Source organism: Heterocephalus glaber, unplaced genomic scaffold (assembly GCF_053883595.1).
Source record: "Heterocephalus glaber isolate CG9 unplaced genomic scaffold, H.glaber_assembly_v1.0 deba00000818, whole genome shotgun sequence".
Taxonomy (NCBI): domain Eukaryota; kingdom Metazoa; phylum Chordata; class Mammalia; order Rodentia; family Bathyergidae; genus Heterocephalus; species Heterocephalus glaber.
In genome coordinates, this window is record NW_028258164.1 from 4461303 (window position 1) to 4480546 (window position 19244).

General features: G+C 38.9%; 1 protein-coding gene across 1 annotated transcript in view; it reads left to right on the forward strand.

The window, feature by feature from the left end:
* Impg1 (interphotoreceptor matrix proteoglycan 1) overlaps positions 1-19244 on the forward strand; it is a 146020-nt gene that overhangs the window by 52909 nt on the left and 73867 nt on the right. The window contains exons 8-12 of the mRNA XM_087207761.1: positions 480-538; positions 4055-4075; positions 5392-5639; positions 14403-14479; positions 15318-15396. Coding sequence (XP_087063887.1) covers positions 480-538; positions 4055-4075; positions 5392-5639; positions 14403-14479; positions 15318-15396 — 484 coding nt within the window. The remainder of the gene's footprint in view (positions 1-479; positions 539-4054; positions 4076-5391; positions 5640-14402; positions 14480-15317; positions 15397-19244) is intronic.

The window sequence follows — 19244 nt, forward strand, 5'->3', positions numbered from 1 at the left end:
ATCTCATTAAAAGGGGCAAATTTTAAAATCTGCAAGGTCTACCCAAATCTGAGAACAAATCCATTCTATTAGATTAGAATCTCTTTCTACCATTTCATTTAGGTACAGAAGCCATATAACTCCATTCAAAAAAATTATAGTTGTAATCATAAAATATCATACTGCTCTATGCAAGTGAAAACCCTGGGGCTAAATAAAGTTTCCACTAAATACCATCTTAAAGTTATGTCATATTTTATGTAAAGTAAGCATTGCAGCAGGTCAGAGTCACCCAATTATGGCTTTTAAATAAATAGCAAAATATTTTCCTCTAGGCTTCAAAAATACCTGAGAACAAAGAGTTTCACCTCTTTCATTGTTTCATATTTTCCATTTTCCTTTTTCCCCTAACTCATCAAAGGTATTTAGGCTTTTTCGGTTAGATGAGATCTGACCCAGTAGAACCAAAGACTATTTCATAAATTTATTTTTCTCTGCAGATACAAAAGGTATTTAAGAAACTTCCAGGATTCAAAGAACTCCATGTGTTAGGATTTAGGTAAGCAAAAGAATCAGACTCTTCTCAATTTTTAAATTACTTTCTTCCTCTCCTCTTTTAAAAGCGATGTCATGAGGATTATAAGGTCCCTTTTCCCTCAATTGTTTAGCTCTGCCAAGTCCTGAAGGCTGAATACATTTCAGATAAAGAAACTGTCTAATTAGAACATGACTCTGGATGATTTTAAGGGGATACTCAGGAGCTGTACTGCTCCATCTGGGAGCCAGAAATAGTGCCCTCGGCAGAGAGCTCGTCTGCTGTCCTTGCCAGTGTTATTGACCAACCTCTTAGAAAAATGCCTCAGTAGAGAGAGACCAAAGGAGTAGCAAGTAATTGCCTTGATGTTGGATTGCCTGGTTTCCTATCAAAGGCTAAATATCATCAACATTTTAACAAATTATATTACCCAAAGCAGACAGGTGAACCTAATAAAAAGTAGTTCTTATGGGGGTAGCAGGGTTGAAGGAATGGGGTGGACCGGGGTAGAAGGGAAACGACTCAAAATATACCTTTGATATCATTTTAATCTGAACCATAGTGATGTATGGCCCTTCAAAATTATTAAATTAAGAGTTTAAATAAAAGAAATGAAATCATAAAACCATCCCACACTAGAGCAGGGTGACACCATGTTCCCATGGCTTTGGCACAAGAGGACCTGTGCTCATTAACATCCCAATGCTTGGCTTTGAGCAAGAATTTTTACACCTTTTTTAGGTTCTCAACCCAAACATTTATAGGCAGGTTATAAGATGCTACTTGTTGACAATATGCCAAGGGTAAGCGCAAGTGCTGTTGGAAGAGGAAGAGATTTTTGGACCGGAAGTGGGGTGTGGCCCAGGGAGAGCAGGCCACCGAAGCCCTGCCCACTCCTGACGTCTCACAGCAAGGAGGTGCCAGGGTGTGAAGGAGCTGGAAAGGGGAGAGGGGCACAGGTAGTAGCCCCCTCTGTTAGTGGTGACTCCAGGGGAAGCAACACTGCACAGTGGGTGTTATGAAAGATGAAAATCTTAATATGTACCAAAGCAAACTCATTTCTCTTTATTTCAAGACTCTGTTCTGCAGTATTTCATGTGAAATCAGATGGATTTAGAGGAAAATAAAAGGTGATAGGAAAAACTTTTGCATAGATGGCAAGGTCTTCTGAATAAATCACTGCAGTTGAACAAATTTTTAATTTAAACCTGAAGGAAACAATGGGTAGAGTTTGGAGACAGGATCAAATGCACATTATCACCTTTCAATAAATGAGAAACTAATTTTAAAAATCTATTTCAGAAGAAAACCAAAATGTCAGTTGATGAAATTTTCTAAGATAAAACTTTTAAAGTTATATCCCTAAAAGATGAATTTTTCCCATGTTTATCTTTGTAAGGATTTATACTTATTTCTGCCAAAGATGCTTAGAAAGTAACTTTGATCACATTTCCCCAGTGATTTTCATTATGTCATGAGAACTTTAGACCCCCATAAAATAGCTTGGCTCCTGAATAAAACAAATGATTTGCTTGTGAGCAGGAAAAACATTCGGTCATTAGTAACAACACTCAGGATATTGTAAAGCAAACTTAGTGTGAAGGAAATTTCCTTTTTGTGGGGCCAGATTTCTGTAGAAGACTGAGATTCCCATGAATCTATTGGTCTTGTTCTGTCTTCCCTTTGGGTCATTTGTTTGAAAAGATAATTTACAATTTCACAAGTACTTTAATATCAATTGACCTCATTCAATTCTCTCAACACAAGTAGAAAGGACTTAGGATATCTATTAGTAAGGATGAGCAGTAACAGTCCACTTTAAATATTGCTTTACCTCTTACAGAAAATGTGGGAAACTACTAACAATTCACTTAGTTGGAGTGTGTACTCTTTCAAAGACATGCGCAAATGTCCATAGCAGCTTCATTTGTAATAGCCAAGAACAGAAAACAATCAAAATATCCATCAATAGGGCAATAGATGATTGTAGTGTATTCTTAGTCTAAACTCCTTCTCAACAAAGCAGTGAACTTTTGGAATACACAGCATGAATATCTCTCAAAATAACTATGTTGAATGAAAGAAGCCAGACAAAAGTAAATTATTTCACTTATACTGAATTCTAGAAAATGCAAACTAATCTAGAGATAGAAAAACAGATCAATAGTTACTTAAAAGAGGGTAATGCAGAGAGGGGTGGTAGTTCCTGAGGGTCTCCAAGGGGAAGGATAAAGCTCAGGGGGTGAATATACCCTGTTTCAATTACAAAAATGGATTTGTGTGTTATCAAACTGTGTGCCTCTAATATGTCAAGTTTTATTTTGTGATTAATTATACCTTAACCAAACAAATTTTTTAAATTAGCAGGACTAGGCACCTACCCCAGGCTACCTGGTCTCTCTTCTAAGCTTCATAGATTATAAACTATTGACAAAAATAAACAAGAGGCAGGCCCTGGATTGATATCTGGTTGGTAGAACAGAGCAGTGCTAGTTACAGTCATGAGATCCTCCCCGGCCTCCACAGACAGGAAGGGGTAGAGTGTCTGAGGCACATGCAATTCAGTCGTGTTACATCAGAGGCTGAACATTAGCCCAATTGAGAGATCAATGCCACTAATCCCATCACATGGGTAAAGCTTGGTCAGCAACCACCATGTGAAATGTATAAAGAGAAATCTGAACGTAGCTTATAAAGTAAGTGCATATATACTTCCAGAATGTATCCGTCAGTTCAGTGACCTAAGGACCTTTTCTTAGGAACAAGCAGGTCGTTACCTGGCAAAATGAGCTCTGGCCTGAGGACAGGTAGTCTGGGGTTGGAATCCTAAATCTGTCATTTTCCAAAAGACACCTTCTCTCTCTCTGCCTGTTCCCAGGTCTGTAAGGTAGACTTTGTATTCTTGAAATGATTACACAGGAATATGTGTAAACTTCATGGTGCTGTCCACCCTCTTAGGAAACCAGGTTTTTCTTCCAAGCTGTCCCACATGGCAAATGGGACCAATTCCTCTGTTTACTGATTAAAGCAATTCAAAAAAATAGTCAACAAAACACTAATTCTAGGGGCCAGTCTCAGATAAATTTCCTTCAGGAATAAGCCAATCTTTAAATTCCATTCCAGAGGTGAAAAAATAAATACCAAAATGTAAATACAGAAATGCAAGAATACTCTAAAATCTCCCTAGCTACAGCACCACCAAAAATATGAGCTGTATAGGATATGTTTGCAGCCTTTTTAAGAATATGATAAAATCAATGAGTTTAGGAAGAAGACCACAAATATATATGAATCTTTGAACTAAGATTCAACCCTAATCCAAAACATCACGTAACATGTACATCCTGAGATTCATATGGCTCAGAATTTCCATCCAAATTCTGATGGCAGTCTATGTTTTCTTCAAAACTCTGAGCAAACATAAGAGGTGATTCAAGGAAAGGTTTTTTTGGAGATGAAGTAATTCAATGAATGTCTCAATAAATATCACAATAATTTTTTTCTCCCTTGCATGTTTCCATTGTGTGTGATGAAATGAAGACCAAAGAAAGAAAGAGATGGGTAATTTGAACATTTTTTAAAAATTTTTGAAACACAGTATGTTTTCCTCCACAAATATATATGCTGATTTTGTACAAATAATTTTTACATTTAATGTCTGGATAAGGCAATGAGTTCTTACTGGTTTCTTATTTAACTGGAGGTAATTGGTTACTTAGTAATGAGAAAAGCCCTCCATTCAAAATCACTGGAGATAAACAGATAAACGTTGACTTGATCAGCTCAAAAGGATTCTATAAAGTTCAATATCTAATTAGAAAAAAGCATGAAGATACATGTCTATGGTCCAAGCATATTTAACTATTTCTTAAAAGTTGTTTGTAAAGGGAGGTTGTCTATCTGATTGTGCCACACTCATGCTTCCAACCTAAGTCTACAATACAGCAGAGAGACTAATCTGCTCCTGGTTCCAAGGTCATCCTTTTGAAGTGGGAAAAGGGCCCACTATACCTTGGCAAGCTCTGTAATAAGAATCCAGCTCTGGCCCCTGTAATTGACTAGTGAAATAATGAACTGTAGACTCTGACGGATTGTGTGCTCTGAAGAGCTGCCAAGAATACACATTATCAGTTCCTGTGGCCTTTAAAACACTTCTGCGTCCCTCTGTGTAGATTTATGGCATGAACCACAGGAAAAATCTGATTTTTTTTTTAGGACAGAGCTGTAGAGAATCTTTTTCATTTCATATGCAAAATATGACAATAAATTAATCATGGACTACCTTCCTTCCTCTTTTCTCACATCTCTCTTCTGTTATTTCTTCCTTCTGCTTATTTTATTTAGATGAGTTTTTTAATTTAAAAAATACTTCATGGAAAAAAAAGTAGAGGAAAAATAGCCTTAAGAACTGAAGCTTTGACTTGATTACAGCATGCATCGCCTGCTGTATACTCATTGTTTTTTCATAGACCTTCATAAAAGGAGGCCATTGGTACAGAAAAGAACAATTCATCCTTCTTCCTGATTGGCACTCCCTGATTTTTAAGACTTCCAAAAATGTTGGTCAAATTACATTGGACAATTAACACTTTTTCCAAAAGACCTAAAGTAAAAAATCTATGGATTCACTTCATAATCTTTCTTCAAGCTAAACTTAACACACATGCTCAAATTCTATTTCAGAACTAAAATACATGTCAATTCTTTTTCCACACTTCAGTTTTCTAGTAAACACTGAAATGTTTTAAGAGGGATGTTCCTTAAGAGCCCATCAGAAAAGAGGCTGAAGCTGTCCTGAATGCTGGTAGCAATATATTAATTCTCACTAGCAGGATGTAACAAGGCTTTGGGTGGAATGTGTCTTCTGCTGTCTGCAGTTCCAGCTCCATAGAGATGAGACTTGTGGCCATCTTTAAGAGAGATGATGCAGAAGCAAAAAGCCCCACAAGTGACCTCCTGCCTTTTGATTCCAACAAAATTGAAAGTGAAGTTGTCCATCAAGGAACAATGGAGGAAGACAAGCAACCAAAAATTGATCTTACAGCTATAGACTTCAAAAAGCTGATTAGAAGAGCTCTAGAGGAAGAACAATCCTTGGATATGGGGACCATTCAATTCCCTGACGGTTGGTGATTTCATAATTCCAAGTTTACCCAAATTCTGACAAGAGAGGCTAGGAAGTGTGAATGTCTCATGGAAACTGTCATTTATTTTAGGCCCTGTAAAACTAATCATTACTGTGACAGGTACATCAAATATGGTACCATTTCTGTCTATCCTCACTCCATCTTGCTTCTTATTCAGTGAGCCTTTGGTGACTATTTTGTACCAAGAGTATTTCTGAGATAATCCAAGTTTTTCACTTCACTATAATTCAACCATGCTCAGCCAACATAGCTTTTGGAGAGAGAAGAACCCATGGACACTTCCATTCCCCTGGCATAACTTACCCTGAGCCCCTTATATAGGAAATTGGTCAAGTTAGCAAGAAACAGATGACTAATCAAACTAGAATCATTTAAGGACAATTAGACAAAGGTGCTATTTGTAAGAGATTGCTTATACCCAAAGGAATAGAAGAGTTCCCTAGGACTAAAAGCAGCAGGACCTTATTACTACCTCCAAACTTGAAGGGTCGCCTAATGATCCAAACTATCCCTAAGACAAAAAGCAAGGAACCATTGAAACAGTCTCTATACATCAACCTCTAGAAACAGGATTTAACTGAGGCAGGAGAGGAGAATGAGTCTAAAGAGATCAACAAGATAATCGGACATATTCAGGATCCTTGGAAGGCACCTGGAGCCACTCAGCACCACAGAGGTGCCCAGCAGATTCAGTGGACAGGGTAATAGCTGAACAGTGGACATGCCATCTTAGTGGAAACTTATTCTTTACCAGTCCTGCTTTTCTGGTTTAGAGATGTAGACTCTTTTTTTTAATATATATATATATAGGTACATTTTAGGTATAAAATACATTTACATTTATCATTGGGTGTTTGTACCAGAGCATGATGAATCTTAGTTTTTATTTTTTCTCCTATTACCTGTGCACCCTTCACCCCCTCTACCCTTCCCTATTTACACAGAGTTTGATTCCACTTTTTTTCTCATAATTTTTTCTTTCCCTTTTTCCCTTTCCCCTTTCCCTTCCACCATCCCCAAACCCTTGAACCTTTTCTTATTTCAAATTATCAATTATTCATTTTAATCATTTTAATCCTTATTTACACTTTCAATTTCTCACACTAGAGAAACTATTCGGTATTTACACATGTGTGTCCTATTTATTTCACTTAAGAATATGCCCTCAATATGCATCCATTTAGCTATAAATGTCTCTAGTTTCTCATTTTTTATGGCTGAGTAGTACTCCATTTTATAAAAAAAAAAAACCCACATCTTCTTTATCCAGTTTCCAGTTGATAGGCACTTGGGCTGTTTCCAAGCTTTAGCTATTACAAACTGTGCCACTATAAACATAGGTGCACATATATCGCTGTGGTATGATTCTTTTAATTCTTTGGGGAAGATTCCCAGTAGGGGAAGAGCTGGGCCAAATGGGACCCGTAGTCCTAGTTCTTTGAGGTATCTCCATACTGATTTCCACAGTGGTTGCACCAATCTACATTCCCACCAACAATGGAGAAGGGTTCCTTTCTCTCTACACCCCCGCCAGCATTTGTTAGATTTCTTGATAGCAGCCATTTTTTCTGGGATGAGGTAGAATCTCAGTGTTGTTTTCATCTGCATCTCTTGAATGACCAGTGATGTTGAACATTTTTTCATATATTTATTTGCTGTTTTCATTTCTTTGTCTGAGAAATGTCTGTTCATTTCGGATGCCCATTTTTGAATTGGGTCTTTGAATTAGGGAGGTCTGATTTTTTTCAATTCTTTATATATTCTTGATAGTAGACCTTTGTCTGAGGTACAGCTGCTAAAAATTTTTTCCCACATTGTAGGTTGTCTCTTAGCTCTGTTGGTGGTTTCTCTTGCAGTGCAGAAGCTTTTTAATATGATGAGATCCCAGTTGTTGATTCTTTGTGCTAGCTCTCATGCTACTGAAGATTTGTTCATAAAGTCTTTTCCTATGCCAATGTCATCAAGAGTTCTACCTAACTTATCTTCCAGGAAGTTTAGTGTTTCTGATTTAATATTTAGATCTTTAATCCACTTTGATCTTAGTTTAGTGCATGATAATAGGTATGAGTCTAGTTTTAATCTCTGACAGGTTGAAATCCAGTTTTTCCAGCACCATTTATTAAATAGGCTATCTTTCCTCCAATGAGGGTGGTTGGCTCCTTTGTCAAAGATGAAGTAACTGAGTATGTCTGGAGTTGTTTCTGCATCTTCTAATCTATTCCATTGATCTTTGGGTCTGTTTCTTTGCCAGTACCATGCTATTTTTATCACAGTAGCTTTGTAGTATAGTTTCAAGTTGGGGATTGTGATACCCCCAGCCATGTCTCTGTTGCCTAGAATTGCTTTTGCTATTCTAGGTTTCTTCTGCTTCCAAATGAAATTTTGGATTGTTTTCTCTAGTTCTGTGAAGTATATTGTTGGAATTTCAATTGGCATTGCATTGAATCTATATAGTAGATTTGGAAGTATGGCCGTTTTCACTATGTTGGTACTTCCTACCCAGGAACAAGGGATATCTTTCCATTTTCTTATATCCTCTTCCATCTCCTTCTTCAGAGTGCTGTAGTTTTCAGTGTAAAGGTCTTTTGCTTCCTTGTTAGGTTGATTCCTAGATATTTCATTTTTTTAGATACTATTGTAAAAGGAATTATTTCCCGAATTTCTCTCTCAATGGGTCTGCTATTTGCATATAAAAAGGCTATTGTTTTTTGAGTGTTGACCTTGTATCCAGCTACTCTACTGAATCTGTCAATTAGGTCTAGAAGACTTTTGACTGAGTTTTTTGGGTCTTCTATGTAAAGTATCATATTATTAGCAAATAATGACAGTTTCATTTCTTCCTTTCCTATCTTTATTCCTTTTATTTCTTTCTCTTTTCTAATTGCTGTGGCTAATGTTTCCAGAACAATATTGAACAGGAGTGGTGATAATGGGCATCCTTATCTTGTTCCTGATTTTAGCATGAAAGTTTTCAGTTTTTGACCATTTAGTATGACGTTGGCTGTTGGTTTTTCATAGATAGTCTTAATCAGGTTGAGATAAAGACCTCCTATTCCAATTTTCTGTAGCGTTTTTATCATGAATGGGTGTTGGATTTTTGTCAAATGCTTTTTCTGCATCTATTGGGGTGATCATGTGGTTTTTGTCCTTGACTCTATTAATATAATGTATTACATTTATTGTTTTATGGATGTTGAACCATCCTTGCATCTCTGGGATAAATCTGACTTGGTCAGGGTGTATGAGCTTCTTGATGACACTCTGTATTCTGTTTGCCAGTATCTTGTTGAGGATTTTTGCATCTATGTTCATTAGGGAGATTGGTCTGTAGTTCTCTTTTTGGGTTGGGTCTTTCCCTGGTTTTGGAATCAAAGTAACACTTGCTTCCAGGAATGAATTTGGAAGCCTTGCTTCCCTTTCAGTTTCCTTGATGAGTTTAAAGAGTAATGATAGTTCTTCTTTAAATGTCTTGTAGAATTCAGCAGTGAAGCCATCAGGACCTGGGCTTTTCTTTGTTGATAAGTTTTTTATTACATTTTCAATTTCACTCATTGTTATTGGGATGTTTAGAATTTCTATATCTTCTTCATTTAATTTTGGTAATTCATATGTATCTAGGAATCTGTCCATTTTTTCTGTGTTTTCCAGTTTATTAGAGTACAGGTTCTCAAAGTAGGTATTGATGATTCTCTGGATTTCTGCTGGAGTTGTTGTGGCTGCATCTTTTTCATTCTTAATTGCATGGATTTGAGCCTTTTCTTTCCTTTTTCTGATAAGGTTGGCTAAAGGTTTACTGATTTTATATATTCTTTCAAAAAACCAACTCTTTGATTCATTGATTTTTTTGTATCATTCTCTTAGTCTCCATTGCACTGATTTCTGCTTGGATATTTACAATTTCCTTTCTTGTGCGAGCTTTGGGTTTGTTATGCTCTTCTTTTTCTAGGAGCTTGAGGTTCTGCAATAAGTTATTTAACTGAGTTCTCTCTGTTGTCCTAATATGGGCATTCACTGCTTTGAATTTCCCACGTAGAACTGCTTTCATTGTGTCCCACAGATTCCTGTATGTTGTACTGGCATTATCATTTACTTGTAGAAACTGTCTAATTTCTTCTTTAATTTCCTCTGTCACCCATTGGTTGTTCAGGAGGATGTTGTTCAATTTCCATGTGTTTGTGGGTGTTTTGTGGTTTCTTATGTTATTGATCTCCAATTGTATTACGCTACAGTCTGATAATATACAGGGGATAACTTTGATTCTTCCACATTTACTTAGATATGTCCTATGAGCTAGCATGTGATCTCTTTTGGAGAATGACCCATGTGCAGCTGAAAAGAATGTGTATTCTGATTTTGTGGGGTGGAACACTCTGTAAACATCTATTAAGTCCATTTTTTCAATAGCTTGGTGCAGTTCTAGAATTTCATTGTTAATTTTTTTTCTAGTTGATCTATCTATTTGTGATAGAGGGGTGTTGAAGTCCCCCACTACAATTGTATTAATGCTTATTTGGTTTTTCATGTCCATTAATATTTGTTTTGTATAGTTGGGGGCATTTGTATTTGGTATATATATATATATTTAAGATTGTCATCTCTTCCTCTTGGATTGTTCCTTTCACAAGGATGTAGTAACCATCTTTGTCTCTCTTAATTAGTTTTGGCTTGAAATCTACTTTGTCTGCAAATAAGATTGCTACCTCTGCTTTTTTCTGGGTTCCTGTCACATGGAGAGCCATTTTCCATCCTTTTACTTTCAGTCTATGGATTTCCTTTTGAGTTAGGTGTGTTTCTTGTATACAGCATACTGCTGGGTTTTGCTTCTTAATCTATGCTGCCAATCTATTTCGATTGGTGAATTGAAGCCATTAACATTGATAGTTATAATTGACAGATATTGACTCATCCTTGTCATGATGTTTTACCCTTGTTGGCTCTTTTATTTCTTATTTCCCCCCATTTCGCTTTAGTGTCTTACCTTGCATGGTGCCTTCTCTCTGCTGGGCCTCATGGAGTTGTGACCTTCATTGCCTTTTTCTAGGATATTGTTTAGAATTGCTTGTAGTGCTGGTTTGGTGTTCATGAAATTTCTCAGGTGTTCTTTGTTGTGGAAGTATCTAATTTCCCCATTGATTTTGAAAGATAATTTTGCAGGATACAACAGTCTAGGTTGGAAGTTATTTCCTTTTAGGGCTTGAAATACTTCACTCCAGGCTCTCCTTGATTTGAGGGTTTGTGTTGAGAAATCTGCCATGATTCTGATGGGCTTTCCTTTGTAGGTGATTTGTTTCTTTTCTCTAACTGCCTGTAGAATTTTGTTCTTCTGTTGGGTTTCTGGGATCTTGACTATTATATGTCTAGGTGTAGATTTTTTTTGGTCATAACTGGGTGGAGTTCTATATGCCTCACTTATCTGTACATCCAACTCTCTACCTTTGTCTGGGAAGTTATTTACTATTACTTCTGTGAACAGTTTTTTTACGTCCGTTGTACTTTCTCCTGTTTTTTCGTGGACTCCTATGAGTCTTATGTTATTCTTCTTTGCATCATCTAGCAGCTGTTGGATTGATTTCTCATGGTTCCTTACTATCTTTAAGAAATCTCTGTTTTCATGGTCCTTAACCACAATCCTGTCTTCTATATCTGATATTCTGTCTTCAGATTCTCATAGTCTGCTCTGCATGCTTTCAATGGAGTTTTTAATCTCCTGAATATCTGTTTGAATCTGTTTCATGGATTCCATTTCTTTCTTATGTTGAGCGATCATGTTTTCCATTTCTTTCTTATGCTGGGCATTCATGGCTTCTAGCATGTTTCTGAGCTCATCTATTTTCTTATCTGTTTCTGCTCTAGAGCTTCTAATCATGTTTTTCACTCTGCTTATCATGTCTGTATTTATCTGGGAGATTATTTCTGTTTTGAAATTTTCTAGAGCCTCATGCATCTTCTTTGTTACTTCCTGTGCTATCAGTTCAGGGTGTCCAAGTGGTTGCTTATCAGACTTTTCCACCTCATTTCCCCCAGAATTTCCTTTCTGTGGTGTGGAAACTTGCATTTGTGCCTTGCTTAAGTGTCTTCTCATTTTTGTTTTTGGTACTGTCCTTAATTTAATTCCTGGGTTGATATTTCAAGATTGCTTAATGTAGGTATCTTTGTTGCTTGAGTTTAAAACCCTTGTGGAATGATTGCTTTTCAGAGGTGTCTTCTAGATATGGCTTGTGTTTGGGTTTTGAGACTCTAATGACTCTGAAGCTATTATATTTTTCTTATACCAGGAAGGAAAACTAATTAGATCAATCACAACATGTTAGCCCAAATGACATAGTCAGCAATACCACAGCATCAAGCGCAGCTTAAAAAATGATAATTTGTGGTAATTATTAATCTATCACTTTTAACTATGTGAGTTAAATTAAAACCAAGGACCAAAGCAACATAAGTTTATAATGAATAAACTCTTCAATATACCATCTTTCCCTTTCAGGGTGGGGAGTTAAAAGGAGTTGGGGAGGGAGGGACAGGTAGAAAGAACAGGCAAGATTAGCAGTGAGGCCAGAAGACACAGAAAGATCACACAAACTCTAAGAGGTTGTTAAAGGCAAGAGAAAATGGCAGAATGAAAGAACAAAGATGTGAATAGAATCACCTAACAGCAACAGGGAGGCTAGATACTAAATTTACTTTCCTTTAAACCTAATGATAATCAAGAGAAGGAAAAAGGGAAGAAAAGAACAGTAAGGGAGAAATCCGACTTCAGTGCAGAAAGAAACAAATGGGGAGATCAGGGGCAATGTGGGACAGTGAGAGAATGAGAGAGAGAGAGAGAGAGAGAGAGAGAGAGAGAGAGAGAGAAAGATGAAAGAAAGAAAAGTAAAACTTTGAAGAGTAGAAAAAAAGTAAAAATTAAGAATTAAAAATAAGGAAAAAAATTTTTTTTCTTTTTTGCAAGTAGCAATAGAAATTATGGGCCTCCTTCAGGGTATGTCTCTGCTGTCACAGTAAGCAACATAGGAATCCTTGTGCATATACAAGTCAATGAGTCTCAGCAAGCCAGCACCAGACCAAGTACAGTGGTCTGATGTGCCTTTATTGTAGAGGTTCTCTTTATTTTTCCGCTGAGCTTCAGTTTCCATCCAGGAGCCTGAGAAGCCCTCTTTCTGTTACTAACTTCTGCTCTATCTTGTGACTCTCAGGACAAGGGTCTTTATAATCTCCTGTTCCTCTGTAGTGTGAGTAGGACCAGGTAGCAGAAAAGCCAGAAGGTAGGCAGCACACGGGGGGGGGGGGGGGGGGGACTGAGTGAGCGGACCTCACCGTGCCGTGGGCGTGGCTGGGGACGGCAGCAGGAGCTTCAAGTTGCTTGTCTTGTCTCACTGGGGCCCGTCGCCGCAGCTTCAGAGATGTAGACTCTTAACACTGGAAAACTTCACAAAGGTCCCTTGGGACAAGACGAAGGGCAACAAGAGATCCAGGATCAGAGAAGGTAGCCTTCAGCCTCACCTCAGAGACTATTTTACACTGGTTGTCTCTTTCTTGAGCCTTCTAGGGTATTCTGAGAAACAGACTTTAGGATAGAAGTAAAATTCTGCAAATACTCCTTTAATTACTTAACATACTTAACACCAACCATTTTGTTACAAGGAAGTAACTCTCAACCTGTTAGATGTGCCAAATTCATGTCTCATGACTCTGAAGAATGGCTTCAAGGACAAAGGAGGTTAAGAGTAGGAAAAGTTTATCAAGAGAAAGCCCCTGAGAGGCAGGAGGTCTCCCAAAAGTGAGTTGCTACTGAGGCGCTTTGTGTAGGGATTTTTATAGAGTAAAATCATATCACAGGTTACCTTCGGTCAAACTACAATCAACCTACAGGGTTACAAGTGCAAGCAGTCACTTAACTAATATTGATCTAATAGAAATACAAGGTACATAGCAAGGGTGTGTAGTGCCAAGAACAAAGGCATTTCTGGAAGGAGTAGTGAGGCTCAGAGTGGTATCATCATTGGTCTGCATGTTTGATATGTTGTTTCTGTTTATTATGTTGCTTAGGCTAATTGCACCATGTGGTGCTAGTTACAGCACAGCTTCGAGCTGTTGTTTCTCTCTGGGAAGGCTCCAAGGCTTGACCATCCTGTCTCCATCCTGGGGCTAATCTCTACCAACTCAGCCTTCAACCACAGTGCCTGGTCAGCTTCATCTCTGTGGTGACTCTGTCTCGGGCCCAGTCCCTTTTTAACTTCCTGTCCATCGCTATCTAACTCAGCTACCTGCAATAATTTCTTTCTTCAACAGCTTCATCATATTTTTGTTCCCACTGGAGCAGCCAGTCATTCTGACAGCTTGGTCCAAAACTGTAAGAGTTAAACTGAAATTCCTAAAAATCTACCTTAATAATTATTCTTTTTAATTTTTACTATTTAATTGACACAATAATTATAAATATTCATGAGGTACAACATGATGATCTGACACATGTATATATTATGCAGTGATCAAATTGGGGTAATTAGTGTATCCATCTCTTCATTCTCATCAATAAACTTGCGAGATTCAACCCTTGTATCTGCCCTTCAATGCATCCTTCAGATTAATGGCCATTTGTCCGTATGATGCTGATTTCTTAATGATTCATTGTACTGTTCCTTAAGCATCGGTTATTGTCATGTTTTTAAACCCTGATTGTTTTATTGATCCAAACGTAAAAGAAAAAATAAACACCCAAACCCTGTGATTTTGCCCCACAGAAGTTGTTGGGTTCCTGCCCGTCTCTGGACCAGACATCCGCCCAGGGCTGCCTCCGCCCCTGCCCAGCATTGCAAAGGTAAAGCCAGTGGCCATCCTGCAGTTTAGAGGAGGACAACGCCCCAAAACCTGCCATCAAAAAACAGCCTAAGGACTGAATAAGGGCAAATCCCCTTTGCAGTGTTAATTATCATTCTCTGTTTTTACAAGCTGTACTTGGTTAACCCACTTCTAATAATGATATTAATACAATATAGTTCAACTTGCATTTCAAATATCCTAAAATTCAGTTTCCTTAAATTTAGTTAGACCTTTATTTTCATTAGAGTCATATAGTGCTTCTTTTTTATATAAAAGCAAGTTTTTATGAACTAAAAAGAATGAAGCAGAATATATTTAACTTTGACTTTGAGAAAGAAACATAAGTATAAAAATACCTTATAAATTTATTTTTAAGGTCTAGCTGACATATTTATTTATTTGAAATTGGAAATCTGAAATGGTGTCCTAGAAAGTAAAAATAATTAAATGCAGTAGAGAGTTTCGTTTTTAGTTGAAAGCTGTGTTTATTTATGTCAGAAGTTGTCATGGGGGTTCCTAAGTGCAGGCACTGAACTCTACTCTCTTGAAATGAAGGAAATTCCTAAATGGAAGCAGAACTGGCACAATCCAGAGCACTTTCGCTGTTAGCCGCACTCAGGCACCAGCTAGGTGAGAAGCAGTGTGTCCTGGAATAGATCACTGTATCCTCATCCATACCCTTTCACAAAAGTCCAGAGTTTCCTCCATAGTAAACTCCTGCCAACTACAGATGATTTGCTAAAATGGTAGTGAAATTTTTGAACCCACAGAGTGCATCCTTTCTCGTGTGGAGAAATGCCCCTTGGCAACTCTGACTCTCCAAATTCACTCTTCAGGTGGCTACTTTGAGTCCAGAACCTGCTCTTAGTGAGCCCAAGCTGGAGACCGGGGGCAGAAAAGGATACGACCTCCTGGGTGAGTCTCTTCCCACACAGTCAGTGCTAAATGACAGAGTTCTCTGTCTTAATTACGTGTTTATTTTTTATTATGCATGCAGTACCTAATGATTGCACTCATCGTGGAGAGTGGGTACATGTACTAACACTTAATTCTTTTTCATTCTTCTTCCCTCACTTTTCCTCCCTTCATCTCAAGACCCCATTCCCCTTCCCCTTCCCATTAGCAAAAGATCTAACTCCCTGTCTCCTATTGTTTATCTTTTATTTTTCCCTTTAAATTACTTATACTTTGGGTTTCTCATATAAGGAAGTTATGCAATATTTAATCTTGTGTGTATGATTTATTTCCCCTAACATTATGGTCTCAGGGTGCATCCACATTCCTACATATGGCTCACATTCACCCTTCATGGCAGAGTAGTACTGTACTGTGTAAACCATGTTTTCTTTATCAGTTCCTCTGCACAATGTTCTCTTTGAGGAATCCCACTGTGACTCTCCTCAAGGACAAGTGACAAAGTCACCCTCCCCCCGGGAGAAGGTTGCTCACACCAGCATTTCCAACAGAAGAGCTGTGTGTGGATGAGCAGCCCCCTTCTGAGGAGCAGGACACCCCCAGGGTCCTTCTCAGTCCCATGCTGAGGACCCACAACCTGTTTCTCATGAGTCTGGTAAAGGAAGCTGAAAGCAGAGCAGCTGCACCTGCCACCCAACCAGAGCAGCAGTCTTGTCTGGGACAGGGCAGGTTATGAGGCCCAGGTCCATGGCTTGGGCTATGGCTGCAGGGGGCTGGGCCTTTGCTCTCCAGTTATGGTCCATACCCAAGGCTGGTTGGTGGCACTGTCTGCTCTGCTCCTGTGTCTTTAGAGTGGTTCCCTCCTGTGCAATTGACAGACAGGAAAGGCAGTGGTCACTGAAGTACTCCTGATCCATCTTTGAATTTCCAAACAAGCTACATTTTGAGGCAATAGGATCAAACCTTCTCAGTGAAAAAGCCATCTTCAGTGATACATAAAGACTTTGGCAGACTTGCCGGGGGGGGCCTTAAAACTCCTGTAGAAGAGTCTTTTTAATACAAGAAGTTGCTGATTTAGAACCCTAAGAAACCCTATTCTTATCACTTCTTAAAGACTTCAAGTGAAACTACAAGTAGCAATGTCTTTTAGGAAACCCAAGTTCCAGGACACGGGCTGGTAGGAACACATGTGGTTCTAAGTTCAAGTGCCAGTGGAGATTTGTTGTGGCTGATAATTTTAATAGGGCTATTACTATTCAAGTTAGGGCACTCTACAAACTTCCACCTCAACTCTATTCTCTTCATGAACATTGTGTGCAATTTTATAGAATACAAGGTTTTTCGGGAGTATGTATATGTCATGAGAGCAGAACCACCTACACGAGTTGGGTTTGGTGTATTTGATTGCCATAGAATAAATGCTAATGGTGCAGCTATGTCACATATTGCTTACCATTCCTAAAGTCAATAGCTACAAATGGTCACTGAGTCTTCCTGAAAATCGGACAGTTATTCTCTGTTTGCTGCTGGATTTCTTAGCTGGTGTTGATGATCCATTTTCAACATGCCTCACTTCCCTGACGAAGACATGTGTTCAGCCAGGGCTCCTGCGAGCACTTCAGTCCTTCCCCTTGCGGACCTCTCCTCTACCTGGACTTCCACACTGCCTGACAGCAGGGCTGAGGGTCAGTGTCCCAGTCCCTTACAGACCCGAGATGGCATCCCTTCCTCAATTCTGATGGCTCTGGGGCCACAGAGCTCCTCTAGACTCAGGTTAGAAATCTTAGACCTTTCTGTCTCTCCTGGTGGGAGTACAGGATTTTTACCCATTTATAATCAACCACAATCCACATCGACCATTGCATTGACTGCCCAATCATTTGAGAGCTGGTTGGAGAGAAGGAAACACACCTTTTAGTGAACCAATCCAAATTAAATGTTCACTGGATTCTTTTCATTCATTATGATAACATAAAATTTTGCAATAAGATTAGTAAGTGATAGTGTCTCTGTAACAAAAGCATTACCGTATTTTGAAAATTGTTTTGCTGTTCTCATTTTACTTACACATTCCTTCCATTCTTGAACATGCAGCAGAACACTACAGCTGCAAAGAACTGCAGAGAGCATGCGGAGTCACTGTTTCACAGGGGGGGCAACCAAGGCCAGAGCTCGATGTGATCTACTCAGGGTCACACTATAGATGGTCATTGCACACGGCCATTGTTCATGCCCTCTCCACTTACTCATCACAGTTCACTTAATTGCCCCATCCTTTTTTTAAAATACCCTTAAGTCACAGGCTGTTCTCTATTTCACTATTTAAAATAGTCTAGGATTCTCACCTTTACCAGTAACCACCTTAAAGAACCCTCACTTTCACTACAGGTGAAAGCCAGGTGAAGCCACAGGTGACTTCCTGCCCCATTAGTTAGCATCATTTCCATCTCGCTTTATCTGACATTTTGGGGCTCTCCCTTCTTGAAACTCCTTCTTCATTTAGCTTCCCTGCAGTGACTCCTGGTTGTTATGCTCCCTGGTACTGTTGGGCTCCTTTTAGATTTTGGGGGATATGTTTATTAGAATCTACCTCATTTTTTTAAAAGATTTGTAATGATTTACAGAAATTCATGCAATACAATATGGTTTTAGTGCAAAGAAGCAAAAGAAAAATGGAAGAGAGGATAAGAGTAAGATAACTCTTGGTGAAATGGAAATGCTTTGGAACTATACAGTGATGGATACACAACACTGTGAATGTACTAAATGACACTGAATCATTCACTTTGAAATTATTTATTTTAGGGTTGGGTAGGCAACTTAGTGGTAGAGTGCTTGCCTACCATGCATTGAGGCCCTGGAGTTTGATCCCCAGCATTGCTAAAAAGGTGATAAATAAAATAAAATTGCTCATTGTATGTAGTATGAGTTTCCCCTCAACAAATTTTTTTAAAGAAACCAGATTTCAGGGGCTGGGGATTTAGCTCAGTGGTTTCACCACCTGCCTCACAAGCACAAGGTCCCGAATTCAATCCCCAGTACCAAAAAAATAGAAATCAGATTACTGGAAGAAAATTGTATTTAAAATTACCATCATAAAGTTCTGTAAGTTTCCTTTATGTCATTCACAAACATGGCTCTGAGGCTCCAAGCAGGCTGCGCAAGAACGAAAACACAGTCATAGAATTTAGATCTACAGGCTTCCAGCATGGAAACTGCCTAACAGTTCCATCAGGAGGGCAGGCTGGATTCCAAGGAGTCAGGTTCCAGCAGCACCAGTCTCCCCTCTGCTGTATAAAGCAGGTGCCTGGGCAGAGAAGCTGAGCTGGTCCCAGCACCCGGAAGGAAGCTCCCCTGCTGCCATCCCAGGCTCCTAGGGCAGAGAGGGTGAGCCGGTCCCAGAACCCAGAAGGAAGCTCCCCGCCTCCATCCCAGGCTCCTAGGGCAGAGAAGGTGAGCTGGTCCCAGAACCCAGAAAGAAGCTCCCCCACCGCCATCCCAAATTCCTAGGGCAGAGAAGGTGAGCCACAAGGGCACCAGAAGCACATCCCCCCACCCCAAGGAAATGAGAAAACACATAAACAAGCCTCAAAAACAGACTTCCAGATCACCTACAGCAACCGCAAAGGGAAATGAGATGGAACAATTTGATACTCAACCACCTGGACTCTCTGAACTGGCAACAAAAGAGGATCTGGGAAAAAGGAAATCAGAAATAATTAATCAGATAACAGCAAAGATTTTTCTCTTGGTGCAAGACATGATTAATAAATCTAGAGAGGACACAGATAAAAAAATAGAAGATCTGAGGAACATGATGGAATCCCAACATAGGAAACAAATGGAAT